The 17,837-nt window shown below is 39.5% G+C and overlaps 1 protein-coding gene across 1 annotated transcript in view; it reads right to left on the reverse strand.

The window, feature by feature from the left end:
- stx1b (syntaxin 1B) overlaps nt 1-17,837 on the reverse strand; it is a 67,677-nt gene that overhangs the window by 11,072 nt on the left and 38,768 nt on the right. The window contains exons 2-7 of the mRNA XM_034113750.1: nt 17,303-17,377; nt 16,921-17,020; nt 12,492-12,566; nt 4,677-4,750; nt 2,189-2,297; nt 1,103-1,176 (exon numbers count right to left, since the gene is read on the reverse strand). Coding sequence (XP_033969641.1) covers nt 1,103-1,176; nt 2,189-2,297; nt 4,677-4,750; nt 12,492-12,566; nt 16,921-17,020; nt 17,303-17,377 — 507 coding nt within the window. The remainder of the gene's footprint in view (nt 1-1,102; nt 1,177-2,188; nt 2,298-4,676; nt 4,751-12,491; nt 12,567-16,920; nt 17,021-17,302; nt 17,378-17,837) is intronic.

Genomic DNA, 17,837 nt, shown 5'->3' on the forward strand with positions numbered 1-17,837 from the left:
TTCAAGTTTACATTAACTTTGGATAATAACACGGGAGAAATGAGCGGAAGCGCTCTCTTTTCCTCTCTCCCCCTCTCTCTCTCTCCTGACAGCCTGTCAGTATCTCATGCAGCTCACTGATCCAGTAATGAGTGACCCGACAGTGAAGAATAAACATATGTATAACTAGTTTAGCTTGTTCCAGAGGTAGATAAAATAGCTAAGTGTGTTAGGTCTAACTCTTAGTGTGTGTGTTTTTGCTCCGCTCACCGGTCCGTCACAGCGAGTGGAGCTGCAGGATTTCTGCTTCACACACGTTTCATACCGCTATTTTATTGTCTTTTTCTGACACCTTCAAAAACTGCCTGACTGGTGAAGCCATTTTGGCGAGCTTGTTTTGCCGCTCACAGAGAAAAGTCTCATGTATTTTGCGTCATCTGATCGGCTCTCCTGATCGGCCTTTATAGAGAGTACCGATCACACTATTAAGAGTGAATATCGGCCGATAATGATCGGCGGCCGATCAATCGGAGCATTCCTAATTCTTAACATCAAAATCTGATATTGCGACCCTATGTGCAAGTAAACAAAGTCAATGAGATTTTCAAAATAAAATATTTGGGGTTGATATACGCAGTTTTGGAGGTTTAAACCAGTTTCTAGTATTACGCTAAAAGTTAAGTTGGTGTAAAATGTGGTGCTGACTTGGCCTCCAGTTTCTTCTGACATTCAAAATGTCCGACTAACTTACCTGTCTGTAGAGTAACTTAACACCGGCTGTAAACCTGTTATTGACTGAGGGGCTCAGCGTGAAATGTGAAGATTTCCAGCGCAGTGTTAAGTTACAGACCTGATCACAACCATCAGATCAATCTGCTCGGGCCAGAGGTAGAGGTGCATGCATGTTTTAGCTTTTATTTTGAGCAAGCCAGTAATTCATGTTTAGTTGACTCGTCAAAATAAAAGCTTCCCAGTGCATCATCCTATTGTTACATGCCATGTGGCAATGGCCGTGTTCACTTGATGTTTCAGCGCACCTCATGGCGATTCTGCATCCCAATTAAAACTGGTGAGGGGACGCAGAATGGCTCAGGCAACAGTGAGGCTCAGGTGCGATGCTTACATCATCCGTGAAGATGGCCAGCTTGCCACTCTCCAACATGTCCTCTAGTTCTTCATTGGTGGTGGTCCTCCCAGCTGCAGAGAGAAAACAGAGAGGGAACTGCCATTTATGCTCATTTCTTTTGACCAGGTCTTATTTGCAAAGCTTGGGTTGAATATTTTGATAAATAACAATGAAAAAGAAAACCATGAAGAAACTGCACTTTTTGTGCATATATTTATATTAGTTTTTATAACTTAATTAATTGAAATATATATATTTTGTATTCTCATATTTTTTCTTTTCTTTTGGTATATATTTCTTTCTTATATACACTTTATTTCATAATATTCTTTTTCAGAATTTAGCTTATGTTACCCTTAGTTTCTCTTACTGTGTTTGCATGTATGGATAAATACAAATTCCTTGAATGTAAAACCCAAGAAAACTCTAAATCACATTGACGTTACATAACATGACATATTTTAAATTTACTCTGGAAAGTTTATAAAAATAGATTTGACCTTATTAGTTCACGAAGACATCTGTATCTCTCTTTCTTATAACATTTAGATTTTCTCTACAGTTTTCTGATCTTATGAGCCTGTTCACCTAATTTGATATGAATGGAATTTTATGAAGACATCGTCTGAGGTTAATTGAATTGTATTATCTCATGAAATATAATATTTTAATTTGATTTTGTAGCTTGAATTAAAGCTGCTTTTGTCTATTCATGTGGACATTTGAACCTTGGCTAATCCCCTAAATTATTGTTTAATAAAGGCTCATCTGATAAAGCTAGATTTAAATAAATGTAGTTTGCTTTTGTTACAACATGTTTGATGGAAAGACATGTTTTAGTTTTCTTCTGTGTTTTCTCTGTTCAGCATTTAAAGTGTATGTTGAATATTGTGTGTACTGAGTATAACAGTCATGTAATGTGTGTACTCACTGATCTCCCTGTTGTTACCACATTTTGTATACGTTTTGTACTGGATGTATTAGTTGTGTAGCACTTGTACTCACTGATCTCCAGCTGTCTGCAGTAACAGTACATGGTATATTGTGTACTGTGTATGTGAGTTGTGTACTGCGTGTACTCACTGATCTCCAGCTGTCTCTGGATGCGGTCCTTGCAGCGGTCGCGGTACTTGGACTGCGTGGTGTTGTACTCAGTCATCACCTCCACGAACTTACGAGACAGCGTCGAGTGCTGCATGTTATCAAATAATTAAAACATGAAACATTTAAAGTCATCAAATCAGACTCTGAGACACTTGGGGCGACGATTGATACACCAAACAAATAGTCAATATATGATGAAGACAGTTTCAGCCCTGAAGAAACAGAAACCACGTGAAACATTTCTGAGCAGCAGCCACCAACCAAACAGATTTCTGAGGATTTAACAAATAACACCTTCATTTTTATCTTAGCTTTTAAACACAAACACAAAATGAGTAATATGTAATTATACATAATCAGCTCCAAAATCCCGAAATATTTTAGAACACAATTGTCTTTAAAAGCCTCTAAAATACAGCTGCTTTTCTTCATTTTATATCATATTAAAGTGAATCTTTGGATATTTAGAGCCTTCACCTTGGACATTGATGAGCTGTAATTAACATTTTTATATATTTTCTCACAGTTTACACACCATTGATCTATAAAAGAATCTGCAGATTAGTTAAAGATGAAAATAATCGAGGGAACAGGAACTGCCCTTATTCTTGCTCCTTTTGTAGTTCTACTTTATTCAAATGACTTCAAGGACTATTTTTCATTATTAAATTGTATTATTACAATTACAACAGATTGATTTTCTTCTGATCAACATTATTACTATTTTTGTTTAAATATATTTAATTGTTTATTTTGTTTACCGTTGTTCAGTAAAAAAAAAAGCAATTTAAATTACCAATTTTATCAATCAAAAATGAAAATAATTTCAGCCATATTGGGCATATACAAATATTTATCTAAAAATAAATCAGTAAAATTATATTTGAACGGGCGAAATGGAGACTTAACATAACTGTGTGTGCGTGTGTGTGTTGTATAAGATTCTGCAGTTCTCCTCTTATCCACCAGGGGGCAGACTGATGGCGGGAGCAGCCAATGACAGAGCAGGATACTGCAGGGTCACAAACTGCATCCTCTTACATCAGTGTGTGTTTTAAACTCAGCTGTGTGTTATTTTCTTTAAGTCACAGCAACTTAATATATCAAAGTCTGTCTCGTAAAATCAGTCAACCAAAGGTGAAAATACATGACTATTTCCTTTTATAACTATCATTTAATAAGAGTGAATTTGTTGCTAGATTTAGATCTTCGTTTGACAAAAAAATACAATTCAAGTGGGCAAAGAAAATCTAAATCTTTGTATTCATTCATACATACTTAATTGTGCTCCTTGTTTCCCAAGCTTAAAGTGGACCTATCATGCTATATTTAAATGATATATTGTAGGGCCATACCTATATAAGGTATATTTATACGTTTCTGTTTTCAAAATACCAAACAGATCATGCATTTTAGCCATGCCTCATTTCGCTCTATGTGCTGTTTGCTGTCTACGGGTCTGATTCTGCTGACCACGCCCCCCTGCAGGAGAGGGGAGACGTGCTCTGATCAGCTGCTGGGCTGTCAGAAGAGGGGGAGAAAAAGAGATCTCCGTCCTCCGTGTTTTATTATATAGAGTCGTTATTCATTTGTTTTAAAGCTCAATAAATGACAAAGAAGACCTTTGGCCGGCACTTTTCTAATTTTGTCCGGAAGATTTAAACTTTAACGGACATCTTGACCGGCGAAAGAAACTGAAACTGAAACTCTGCCGCACGGTCCCTTCGTTCCTTGGAAGAGGCGGAGAGGTGGGTGTTTGTCCTCTGCTGGTGGACTAACCGGAGAGAATTACAGTGCTTGCCTCGACGGGGAGGGATTGCATTGAATTAAAGCAGCGGGAGTAAACGCTTGCCTCGGGGAGGGAGAAAAAAAGCCACAGCGGAGAATAAACAGAAGGGTAACTATGGTAACTATGGGCGGGAAGTCTTCTTCTCTGCTTTTGTGGCAGACTATAGCGCCACTTACAGGCCTGGCATATGTACTACAGCGTCTCCAGCGCTTACGAGCGGCAATGGCCGGCCTTGGCCCAACCCCACATTCCCCTGATAGGTGGAGAGTTGGCCCAATAGCCGTAGCGCCACTTCTGTGACGACATAGAAGTGTTCAAATCTGGATCAGTCTGTATCAGATCCGTTGCAGCCCCTTTTTTAGAGATTTGGGTATGGAGGAAAATAGAGAGGGTTGTCACTCACTTGGTGAGTTCCCTGGAACACCGGGGACACATATTCATGTATAAAAGACGTACAAAAGTGTATTTTGCATGATAGGTTCCCTTTAAGGCATTTTATAATCAAACTATACTTGTTCTGTTTTTTTCTAAAATATAATAAATTATTGAAATAAAAACACCTTGCTTATAGTATGAGCTTGGACATGAACAGAGAACACATAACTTAAATTACTTTAAGTTGTGTCACAAATGTGTTTAAAGCAGAGTTTTTTGTAAAAGTGTAATAAAAAGTCTGACCTGTGTCTTGCGGATCCTGAGGTCCGCTGATGATCTGTTGAGACCCTCCTCCTGCTCGATGCTCTGCTCGATTGCTGCGGGGAAATCACACTGGACATTTCAGTTCATGCTTTTATTTCGAAAATGTTGGATTGTAAGATTTCTCTTATTTGCTTCCCTTATGTCAAATGTCTATAAAAGCTTTAAAGTAGTAGTTTCTGTAGCTGAATGTATGCAGAAGGAGTAGCGACCACAAAAACGAACGAAAGACCGACAATTATTTAGGATTTGGATAATAATAGTGAGTCAGTATTCACAATAATAATAATAAACCACAGTCTTTTAGATGACATGCTTAATTTATAGGTTATTTTCCAGGTTTAGTTTCTGATAAAAAGCCTCTGTATCAGCATCCCCTAATCCCCTCCACTTCACTCAACTGGAGCTTCAAAACTTTATATTAAACCGAGGAGGCACAGTTTAATAGCGGGAGGATATTCTGGTCTGCAGAGAAAGTGTCTGTCAGCAGGACGAGGACACTGCTGTCCTCAGAGAGTCGCAGCTAGGATCACATACAGTTTATACATATGCAGGAGCGGGGTCCTCTTCAAAGTCAATCTTTTAAGAAAAACGTCTGGTGTTGCACTTGCTTGATGTCCGGCTGTGTTAGCAAAGTTGTTGACATGCCACCTTTTGTTAAAACGCGCACAAGAAAAAATAAAGGGGCCCTATTATGCTAATGTTCAGGTTCATATCAGTATTTAGTGTCTCTACTTTAAAGAGTCCTCTCCTGCTGATGTTCAGGTTCATATCAGTATGTAGTGTCTCTACTTTAAAGAGTCCTCTCCTGCTGATGTTCAGGTTCATATCAGTATGTAGTGTCTCTACTTTAAAGAGTCCTCTCCTGCTGATGTTCAGGTTCATATCAGTATGTAGTGTCTCTACTGTGACATGTCTCCATGCTTTAATGTTCAAAAAGCTCTTTATTTTTCTCATACTGCCTGTGCTGCAACACCTCTTTTCACCCTCTGTCTGAAGCCAGAGCCTAGTCTGCTCTGATTGGTTAGCTGGCCGGGTCTGTTGTGATTGGTCAACCGCTCCAGGATTTCCAGCCCATTAGCCTATAACGTATAATGTGTTGAAGTGTGTGTGTGTGTGTGTGTGTGTGGCTGCCGTTCTGTCTCTTCGTGTCTCCAGCAAGTGATGAGATGAACTGAATGATTATATAATGTGTGTGTGTGTGTGTGTGGGTGTGTGTGTGTGTGTGTGTGTGTGTGTGTGTGTGTGTGTGTGTGTGTGTGTGTGTGTGTGCATGCGTTTGTGTTAGTGTTGGCTCATGGCCCAGCTGCTCAACAGTGACTCAGCAATATCACACTGCACTGGCTTATTAAACATACATATGTGTCCCATGTGTGTAAGGACACTCACAAAGTGTCAGAAAATACAACCCTCTCTCTTTACTCCTTACCCACATCTCTAAAAACGGGGGTACAACGGAGCTGATCCAGATTTTCTGAGAACTTAACGACATTACTAAAATGTGGGCTGGCTTTACGTTGAACTCCTGGCAACGGACCGCCCACGTCCCAACCTATCGTCCCCATATACAGTCGGCTAGCTGAATCCCCTCCCTTAGCTGTGTGTCTGTGTATTTAGCAGGATGTCTACGGGACTTAGAGTAAAGTTGTTATATATATATAATCAGGGGCGGACTGGGACAAAAAATCAGCCCTGGAATCTCCCCCAGCCGGGCCCACGTAATTTGACAATGGGGGGGGGGGGGGGGGCTACTTCGATGATGCAACGAACGGTGCCGGCCGTCAGCAAACCGAGCCGGCCGTTCTGTGATTCTCCAGATTCTACAGATGGCCAGTCCGCCCCTGTATATAATACATACCATGACACTGTTCTAGCGGTAAACACTGAATAAAGAACATGTGAAGCTATATGCTGTATCAGAAAACAATGTGTTTTGGAAGTAATATGGTCTATGTTTACATTAGCAAGCATCGCTAACACTCAGAGCTAACGCTGTACTGGAGAGAATATGTGTAAAGAAGCAGGATATAAAAGGTACTGTCCTTGTGGTAAACCTGCGAGAGAGAAAGCGTTTGATCCCAATACTGTTCCAGAAATAATGCTTGATGTGGTTTGGAACAATCACGGCAGCATTTAGCTGAGTCACCCCTAGATTCCACCGGGTCCGTCTGCGCCGCGGTTTTGGTCCGGCCTCCTCCGGCGTCATACCCTACCAGGCTCGTTTCAGAAGCATTTCAGAAGCGGAGCGTCTTGCCTGCCGGCTCGCAGTTTTTGTTGATTTGGGCATATTTCCTGGACAGGCTACTTTGTACAGACAAAGTTAATAATAACTGTAATATTCCAGTTATAAACGACATGAATCAAAGATGTGTTGCTGTATTTTAGTGGTAAAAAAATGCATTCATCATCATAATTATTCTATATATATAATTTACACAGTGCCTGTAAACCGGAGGAGAACGCTGGCATTTCTCCTCCTACTTGAAAGACTACGGAGGGATAGGGTCTGCAAAATTAGTTTGTGTGTGTGTATATATATATACACACAAGGGTGTAACTTTGGTTTGAGAAGTGGGGGGGACACAAAACAGGGGGTCCTCCGCAATGAAACATTTTCTCAATTTAATTTAATTTCCTGCCTTTCTACAAATATATTAGGGACTATAGTGTTAACAAATCCAAGAAAAATGTGTAGTGTATATAATGAGTGTGCACACTTATCTAGTATCCTATCCATGTGAACCTGTTTTATTTGTGATGACCTCACATCCTCTAGGGGGGTCCCGGGGCATGCACCCCGGGAAGATTTGTTTTCTTTAAATCGAAGCTAAATGTATCAATCTGGTGCACAAATGAAGAGATGTATGGATACAGTTCTCAACACTCATATAAAACAGAACTGTATATATTTGAATACTCCAAAAAGCCATTATAATATGCTCACAAGCAATAACAAATCATTGATAAACTCCTCTCTATATCTTTATCTTACCTAGTCTGCTTTCTTTCTTTTTATTTATGCATATTTGACTAATCACTCCCCTTTGAAACTGTGTTTTTTTATTTTTGTACTGACCTATAGATAGTACACATTGGAAGGATTTCTTAACTTATTTTATATACAACTAATATTACATAGATGGAAATATTTGTTTACATAGATGACCAAACCGTTTGAGACCCACTGAGATAACTAGACTAAAGTTTACAATCTAATCGCTCAGCGAGTTCTTTACCTCCCTGAGCGTTATCTCTCTCAGTCCGACAGGAGAGAGCTCTCCCTCTCCTTATTGTTGAAACAGCTTCCAATTCTCTGTTAGCTCCGAGCTAGCACCAGATGCTAACAACAACCCAATCCTCCGTGACGATGACCGCTTGTGTAAAAAATAAATAATAAACACATTTAAAAAGTGGGGGGGACACAAATGGGATTTTGAAAAGTGGGGGGGACATGTCCCCCCTGTCCCCAGTGGAAATTACGCCCATGTATATATATATGCTATATATGCTCTGACCGTTCCACTTCCTGCCTGCCCGACCTTACGTTACGGCTGCGCCGCGTCAAAAATAGGATTCATCCTAATTTTAGAGGAGCCCTGCGCCGAGGCGCTTCTGGGACGCTTCTGGGACGCGTCTGAGCCGTAACGCGCCGCGTGTGGTGGAATAGCACCCATTGACTAGAGTGGCCGCGATCGCCGTGAGCACCGCGTCGCAGCCGTAACGCGCCCGTAACGCGCCCGTAACGCGCCCGTAACGCGCCGCAGACGGACCCGGTGGAATCTAGGTACTGCCGGTAGAGAGCCTTCTCTTCACAGAACTCACAGCTTGCCTGCGCGCTCCAAAGGGGCGTGGCCAGAAGAAGCTTTGTTCCATTTAAAGGGCCAGACCCAGAATCAGCACTTTAGTAACAGGGGTATGAGGCATGCTACAATGGGTGATCTGTTTGGTATTTTGAGCAAAACGCTTCAGAGACATGTTTTGTATCGATATGGCCCTATAATATATTGTTCAAATAAAGCATAATAGGTGAGCTTTAAGTTAACGTTCCTATGTAAAGCTAGGGTGTTTTTCAGGAACAAGACCCCTACAGGAAACATGCTTCTGTGTGTGTGTGTGTGTGTGTGTGTGTGTGTGTGTGTGTGTGTGTGTGTGTGTGTGTGTGTGTGTGTGTGTGAGACAGAACAATAACACTTAAGCCTCGTGGGGACTCCAATTATAGCTTATCTGCACCATCGCTGCTATTTTCAGACTGCATATGTACAGTCTGAGTGTGTGTGTGTGTGTATGTGTGTGTGTGTGTGTGTGTGTGTGTGTGTGTGTGTGTGTGTGTGTGTGTGTGTGTGTATGTGTGTGTGTGTGTGTGCAAACCTCTGGCTGTTCACATTAAAGCAGTGATGCCCTTGAACCTTCAGAACGAACTGACACTGTGTGGGTGCGGTGTGTGCGTGTGTGTGTGTGTGTGTGTGTGTGTGTGTGTGTGTGTGTGTGTGTGAGGCTGTCCCAATGATTACAGCTTGATAAATCACCACCACTGTCTCTGAATATTTCCGTCTTCTGCTGCTGCTGAAGGTCGCCACTGAATACCGTAAATCCTCTAATACAGCTTTATGCAAATAATGTCAGAGTTCCCGAGGAAAGTAAAGCAACATGAGTTAACCCTCGTGTGGTGTTCATATTGTTGTTACTCAGCCAGTGTTCGTGGGTCTGATGGACATGCTGCCTTTTTGGGCTTCAATTCAACACAATCAAACTATTTTATGTTAAAATACTCAACAGATGTTTACTTCATCCCAAGTACAAGCAATATAAACAGCATATATGCTTAATATTTGCCCTTTTACATTTGTTAGAACACATTAATGAATTAAAGTGCTACTCATTGTTTTGCCCGCTGACCGGCTGGTCCTGTGGCTCGTCTTTTTTTTGTATCTAGCTGATGCTCAATCTCTTCCTCTTCTTCAAAGTCACTGTCAGACTCAGAATTCTCAGAAATGTGATCCTCACATTCTGAAGCCTCTTCCTCTTCCTCTACATCAGGGGTGGGGAACCTTTTTCCTCTCAAGGGCCATTTCAATTTTTACAACATCCTCCGAGGGCCGTACAAATGATTGAACTCAACCTCTGCTTAAAAATACTAAAATCACAGCCCATTCATTTGGCCTTTCTTTCATGCTGTGCAAAGAAAAAGCAACCTCTTAATCCAGATATCTTACCATGACTCGCGCATGCATTCACGTGCACGGTGTGGCATGACCACCACAACAGAAAGATATGGACACAAGATGTGTGCAAATGTATTTAGTGTCCTATCCATGTGAACATGATTTAAGTGGGGGGGGGGGGACCCAACCTCCTCTAGGGGGGTCCTAGAAGATTTTCTTTTTTTAAATGTTCATTATCAATTAATTGAAAGCTAATTAAAATACTGAGAGAATAGACGAATAAAGATGTCGCAAAGACCTTTTGTGTTTGACTAGTCAGGACAAAATACAACTTTGTACAGTTACTGACGGTGTTAACAGTTAAGGACTTGTTTTACTTAACTATAATATAAAAAGCATCAATCTGGTGCACTTTGAGAGCAAAATTAAGAGATCTATGGAAACATCTCAACACCCATATGAAACAGACCTGTAAACAGATTTTCTTTTTCTTTATGGATATTTTACAAATCACTCCCCTTTCAATCTGTATTCTTGTTTATTAATAACAACTTTTTTTTACTGTCATATAGTATTTTATACCTGTTTTTCCTTTATTCTCTTAATGTTGTATAACTATAATGATCATATAAAGATGTGCCTCTACCTCACTGGTTGTAGAAAAAGCATCTTATAGTCGTTAGCATAGCTAGCTAACCAGATGCTAATAACAACAAAGTTATTGGCTGTATGATCAGTATGACAGATGAACAGATCGCCACTGGGCTTTCAACTAAAGACACAGCCACACAAAAACTGCGGCATGTGTACGGCTCCTTATGGGTACTGACATTTCTGAAGTGGCGGAGCGACGTTCTGGTGCTCTCCGGCAGAACTGCACCCCTGTCAGACGAGACATATACCACGTGATGACACGTTAGGCTCGTGTTGTGTTCAAGGACCCTGACCTTGGCCAGGAAAAACAGGCACTCGCTTTTTAAATTATTTTGTGGTCTAGATTTCTTTAATTTTTTATTTTGCGTGTGTTTATAAATTACCTCGAGGGCCGTATCAAATGGTCTCGCGGGCCGTATACGGCCCGGGGGCCGGAGGTTCCCCACCCCTGCTCTACATCATCATCAAATGGTTCTCTCTCTTCCAGAATCATTTGCAAGGCCCTCTGAGCAGAAAATCGTTTGGCCATCTTGATCAGTTGTGATAAGGACCCAAACTGGAAGCTTTATTTATTGTGTCTTGCCCCAAATTTGCAGCTTGGATAGAGAGTGTGAGGGAATGTGAGAGCAGACAGGTGTTGGTGCTTGAATTCATCAACAATGTTGCAACCTTGTGCGGGAATGGCAGGGGCAGAAACACAAAAGTCTCACACACACACGCACGCACGCACGCACGCACGCACGCACGCACGCACGCACACACACACACACACACACACACACACACACACACACACACACACACACACACACACACATTGTGGAGGACGTTGACCTCAGGTGTCAGTGTTTCTGATGCCAGCACAGTGACTGTGTGTTTCTGCATGCATAAATACACAGTGTGTGTTTGTGTGTGTGTTAGCAGTAGAGCACGCCAGCAGCGAGCCACGTTACCCACAATCCTCTGGGATCTCTGGCTCTACCCTGAGTCCATCTGTGCTGTGTGACCGCTCACCAACACTAACCTCACCTTCACTTCTCTAAAAGCTGGAATTGAACTCGAACATCACACAGTTAATGAATGTGTTCTTAGAGAGTGAGAACCTCAGACCTTTTATGAGCACATGAATGCACCACAGCTTCATTTACACACAGCACAGTGAGATGAATGGATGCATTCTTACACAGTGGATTCACCTGAGTGTGCTTAATGTGTTTTATATTGACTCAGGGACGATATGGTTGTTATTCTTTTCAATATTAATCGCACACACACACACGCACGCACGCACGCACGCACGCACGCACACACACACACACACACACGCACGCACACACACACACACACACACACACACACACACACACACACACAGAAGGCCCAGACAGGTGCACAGGACCTACAATTTCCACACTTTTGTTAACACCCTGTATCTAATGTAAATGTGTGTGGGGGGGGGGGGGGGGGGGGGGGGGGGGGGTACAGTGGATGGTCATTGAAAATGTGTTCTGATATATGTTCTTCACAGAAAATGAGCCAAGGCCATTGAGTGTGGGTTTGAAAAGATAATGTATCATATCATTTTTCTTTAGCTAAATAATGAAAACGGGTCCCACAGACCCGAATACCATACAAGGGTTCAACTCTGGGGCTAAAGACAAGGGTCTGCAATGATTTACAGCTCAAGGACCCCCTACTAAATACACATGAATAACATGTAAATGGTTATTTAACTGTGTCTACAATAAATGTTGTGTTGCACAAACTCAGAACTGTATCTGATGTTTGAGCACATGTGAAAAGAACAGAGTACATGTGACTTGTGCTGTTAACACTGAAGAACACCCAGATCTGATTTAAATATGCACAAACAAACCAAACTAAGATCCCGGCCTCTTCCGGACAGTTTATACTCATCAGCTGCACACAAAGTCGGTATAACTGTATCACAAAAAAAGAAATGTTTCCGGATGTTTCATACCTTTTAATTTTGAGCGAACTTTATTGGCTGTCTTCTTGATGTCAGCTGTGAGGTCCTCCAGCTCCTGCTTGGTCTCTGCAAACACAAAATAAAAGATTTAAATAATGATCCTTTCACAATAAAAGTCCCCTTATAGTAACAAACGTTCTCTTATTGTAAGGCAGTTGTGCTGTATGTCTGCTAATATTATAATGATTGTTATAATCATAATATTCAGTGTTGTTATTAATGCATATCTTTTTTACCATAATATGTATTAATGTTATATTTAAAATAATATATTATATATTTATATTATAATAATAAGTATAATGTAGTTATTATTTTGAACTGTAGCTTTAAGAGTCCCTACCATTTTGATTTATTTATTTTGATTTAGATTTATATCTCCACTAACTCTGTGTCTGAGACACCACTTTTTATAAAAATGATTTTGGGAGAGAGAAAAGGTCACAAGAGAAGAAGAAGAAGAAGAAGAAGAAGAAGAAGAAGAAGAAGAAGAAGAAGAAGAAGAAGAAGAAGAAGAAGAAGAAGAAGAAGGTGGTTGATGATGTGTGTGCAGAAACAGTAACATCACATCATGTCAGTCATGTTGGAGGAGGGGTGTGTGTGGTGTGTGTGTGTGTGTGTGTATGTGTGTGTGTGTGTGTGTGTGTGTGTGTGTGTGTGTGTGTGTGTGTGTGTGTGTGTGTGTGTGTGTGTGTGTGTGTGTGTGTGCTGCAGCAGTCAGATTTACGAGCGCTGCAGTGCCTCTCCTCTGACTCACCCCCCCCCCCCCCCCCCCCCCCCCCCCCGCTCTCTGTCTGACCGCCTCCTCCGCTCTATTAGCACGAGAGGCTCAAGCTCTAAACTGATACGGAAGAGAATAACAATGAAAACATTTTAAGTCATTTTTTTAACCACGTTTTTATTAATTTGTGAACCTTGTTCAACAAAGAAAAAACAATGCTATCACGTTTTAATTTATTTTAACAATAAGGGACCATGCACAGTTAAAGAATGAAATGTACCATTTGATTTAATGTTTATTTGTGGATTTATTGTTTATATTTATTGTTGCTTTTTATTGTAGCATGATGTTCACATTTTTACTTCAATTTCTCTATATATATATATATATATATATATATTTTTTTTACTTAAAAAAGATATGATGTGCAGCAGTGCGAATAAAAAACAATAGCTGAATTTAGAACTGGCTGGTTGGTATTCCGATGAAAACTGAACAATAGAATATGAAATAGGAATAGGAAAACACTTTCAAATGCACCATTCTGAATAAGGACTATTTTTACTTTAGAAACAAATGTTAATTCGACTGATAATACTTCTTTACTTACACTGAAGTCACTTACAATTCAGCACAACCCCTTCTGTCCCTGGCGGGCTTTTACTTTGAAAAATGTTCTCACTAGCTTTTATTTTGTAGTATTTTGCTAGCATTATGTCTTTCCTCCTTACTCTTTTTTGGAAATATTTAAATTGTGTTTAATCAAACTCACAGCAGCAGGTTAAGATTTGATTGGTGGAACGTCTTCTTTAATGAATTAGTGTTAACGAGGCAGATAATGATCACACACACAATCGCACACACACACACACACACACACACACACACACACACACACACACACACACACACACACACACACACACACACACACACACTCTCAAGTCTTTATGAATGGCTGCAGTTTGAGAAGCAGAGCTACATCTGTACTCCTCCTCTCACTACAACTCCAATCCTGCATTATTCAGGCGTTTTGTGAGGCGGAGAGCGCTGACCCTGAAATCAGGGGGAGATGAAGAAGAGATAAAGCGACGTGTTTTCACCGGAGGGAAGAAGAGGGAGAGAGAGATATCTCTGTTCAAATATCTCACTTTGAAGGCACGGTATTATGGGATGCATTTCACTTCATCGCATTTTGCTTAATTTCTCATCAAATCAGATTTATTTTTCATCTAACTGAAGAATCAAATTTGTATTAAACTGTAACTACTACTATCTTTATTCAAATTCAAATTAAATCAGTATTTCAACTTTGAATAAATGTTGTTTTAAAATTCTAGAGACATTTGTATTTTAACTCTTGAGAATTGTTCTATATAACATCTTTAAATGTGCTTTTTAGCCTGGATATATTTATCATTGAAAGTCTAGATTAGGATATACATTTTTCAAATGATGGATAAATCTAAGTCTCAAAATGCTGTTAAACTGCTGTCAATGGAACTTCCTGCCAATATTTTCACAATAAAAGCGTTCCAAAGGATAAGGGATTACAACTTTTTTTAAAGAACATATTAAACATTCTGTTGCCATAAATATTTGTGTTCTATTTTATTTTATTTTATTTTACTCTATTTATTATTTTTGTTACATTTAATTTTGTAGTTCGTGTTTTTTTTAAATCTGTAATACTTTTTTAATGGGCTATACAATACAAATCTGTTCTGATTTGATTAAGACAACAATCAATTCAAAGTGAAGATAATAGATAGATAATATCACCAGGAATGTTTTTTTTTAAAGAATATTTATTATTTTTTACATGTTTTTTTGTATGCTTTCAAACCAGGCGTGTATTGCGCTCAGAGGATGAATAAAATAGAAATTGAAAACATCCTTTATAAATTGAATGCTACATGTAAAGAAAGAGTAGAAGAAGAGTAGTTACAGTCACTTACATGTCCCCTGAGGTTTACCTCCCATCCTCTCAGGGTCACTGCATGCACTTTAAATACTGCAGACGAGACTTCACAGCTGCATGCAACACCACAGTGCGTGTGGGTGGGGGGGGGGGGGATGGGGGGGGGGGGGGTATCAACAGGGAGGTATAAAGGAATAAAAGGGGGAATGGAGGGGAAATCAAAAAGGGACACATATATTTTGGAAGGGTGGAAACAGAAAAATAAAAAAAATCATCATTTGTCATGCAACAACTGAAAACATCAACATGCAGAAGTAACAGAAAACTGAAATAAATGACACATTTAGATGCAGAGCGAAACAAAATGGTGTTGACACAGAGCTGCACAACATTACAATGTTATTGTTTACCCAGAAACATCTTTTTACTTTTATTTATTTATTGATCAGTTTATTATTTCTGCTCATTTTATTTTCCAAAATAAATGCTGCTTCAAAGCCTTTTCACTGACAGTGGAAATCATATATTTTTTTAATAAAATGAATTTATATTCAAATTACCGATAAAAAATCCAAGTGAGCTTTTAAAGCCAAGCATATTCAGTAACCGCCCCTTGTGGAATGATATATTTATGTATTCTTACAAACCATGTGTTTGGAAGACTAGGACTTTTGAATTATTTTGAGAAAAAGGGGACGGAGCATTCCGGAATGTTTTGGGGGACATTTTTTTTAAATATTTTGATTAAAAGAATTGCCGACATTTTGAAGAATTGTGATGGATTTCATAAAAAAGGCAGATATAGCCTGAATTTCTTTTGTAATATTATGATTTAGAAGTTGTAACCTTTTGAGAAAAAATGCCTAATATTTTGAGAATAAAGTTCAGAATATTTTATTTTAAAAAACCTGCTTATTGTGAGAAAGTCGAAAATCCCACAATAAAATGAGAAGGTGGAATATTATATGAAATACAAATCCTTTACTCCAGATGTTTATTCTGGATTAGAGATAACGGTTAGTTGAAATAAAGGATTAAATATGATATTCAAATAATATATATAAAGGGTTCAATGAATAAAAACGATAATGCCAGACAGCAAAGGCTCTCCGGTGAAACCAGACCTTTACATATTAGCCATACTGACATTACTGCTGAGTCATGAGGGCGACTGCAAGCTGCAACATCTACAGTCTGCTGCAACAGCTCCATGAATCAACACAAATATATTCATTTAATCTTATGGAGCTGGGGCTATTCCAGCATGCAGAGTGCTGCCAGATACATCCAGAAAATGCTACAATCAACATTTATATTGTTATATTGTTGCCTCTAGGTTTTTTCTTTTTCGTATTTTTTCTTTTGTTAATATCTGAAGCTAAAAGATTGTAGATAATCTCAAGATAAAAGCTTGAACTATTGGAAAAAGTCTCAATATTGGGAAAATAGTATTTTTTTATTTAAAGCATAACTAAGATAATAGTTGGAATATTCAAGGAATATTTTGAGGAATAAGTCAGAATATAAAACATTTTTTGAATAAAGGGGCCAACAATTCCAAGTTAAAAGCATGTATAGAAAAGGAGTCCCAATATTTTAAGGAAATATTTGGAACATTTTATCAAATGTATAGTGTTTATTATATAATGTATTTTTGCATCAACGGCAGCCTGTGTAGATGATATTTCAGAGCAGACACGTGATGTTTTGCAGCTGAGTGTCATTTCCCTTTTTTCTGAGCGTATGCGTAAAAGAGTGAGCATGCAGGTGCGTCTTACTCTCGTCAGGGTTGGGGGCGGCCAGGATGGCGCTGTGCTGCTTCTTCACCTGCTCCACATCCTCTGACAGCTTTTCTATACAGCCTCTGATCTCCTCCACCTGCACACACACACACACACACACACACACACACACACACACACACACACACACACACACACACACACACACACACACACACACACACACACACACACACACACACACACACACACACACACACACACACACACACACACACACTTTATTACACTCTCTACAGGAGCTGAGGTTAACAATTCCATTTGCATTTAAACAGACAAAAGCATGAAACTTTGAAATTAAAAGGCCAAAATAAGAGCTGTGTGTGTGTGTGTGTGTGTGTGTGTGTGTGTGTCTCACCTGTTCGAAGAACTCATCCATGAAATGGTCCCTGTCGACCTGCACCACTTCCTCATCATCATCGCTGTCCTTAGCCTGCAGACCCACAGGAAATACACTCGTTAATATTAAGCTGATTCATGTTTCAGACACATGGATGTACAAGAATTATGAAGCGCTAGTTCACATTTCAGACACACAGGAAGTACACAAGTTATTATTATCATGAGTCATGTTTTAGACACAGGAAAAACATGAATAAAGTAATGCCGAGTCATGTTTCTGACAGGAAATACTCAAATGAATGTAACATAATGTCCTGTTTCAGACAGAGGTAAAACATCATTTAAAGTAAAGCTGAGTCATGTTTCAGACCGTAACATACAAAAGTTAAAGTAACACTGAATCATGTTATCATGTTTCCGGCAAGTTAAAGTAATGGTGAGTCATATTTCAGACACACAAAAATCATGCGTACAGTAACGCTGAGTCATGTTTCTGACACAGGAAGTAAACAAGCTAAGTAACGCTGAGTCATGTTTCAGGCACAACCAGC

This window comes from Trematomus bernacchii, unplaced genomic scaffold, assembly GCF_902827165.1.
Source record: "Trematomus bernacchii unplaced genomic scaffold, fTreBer1.1, whole genome shotgun sequence".
Lineage (NCBI taxonomy): Eukaryota > Metazoa > Chordata > Actinopteri > Perciformes > Nototheniidae > Trematomus > Trematomus bernacchii.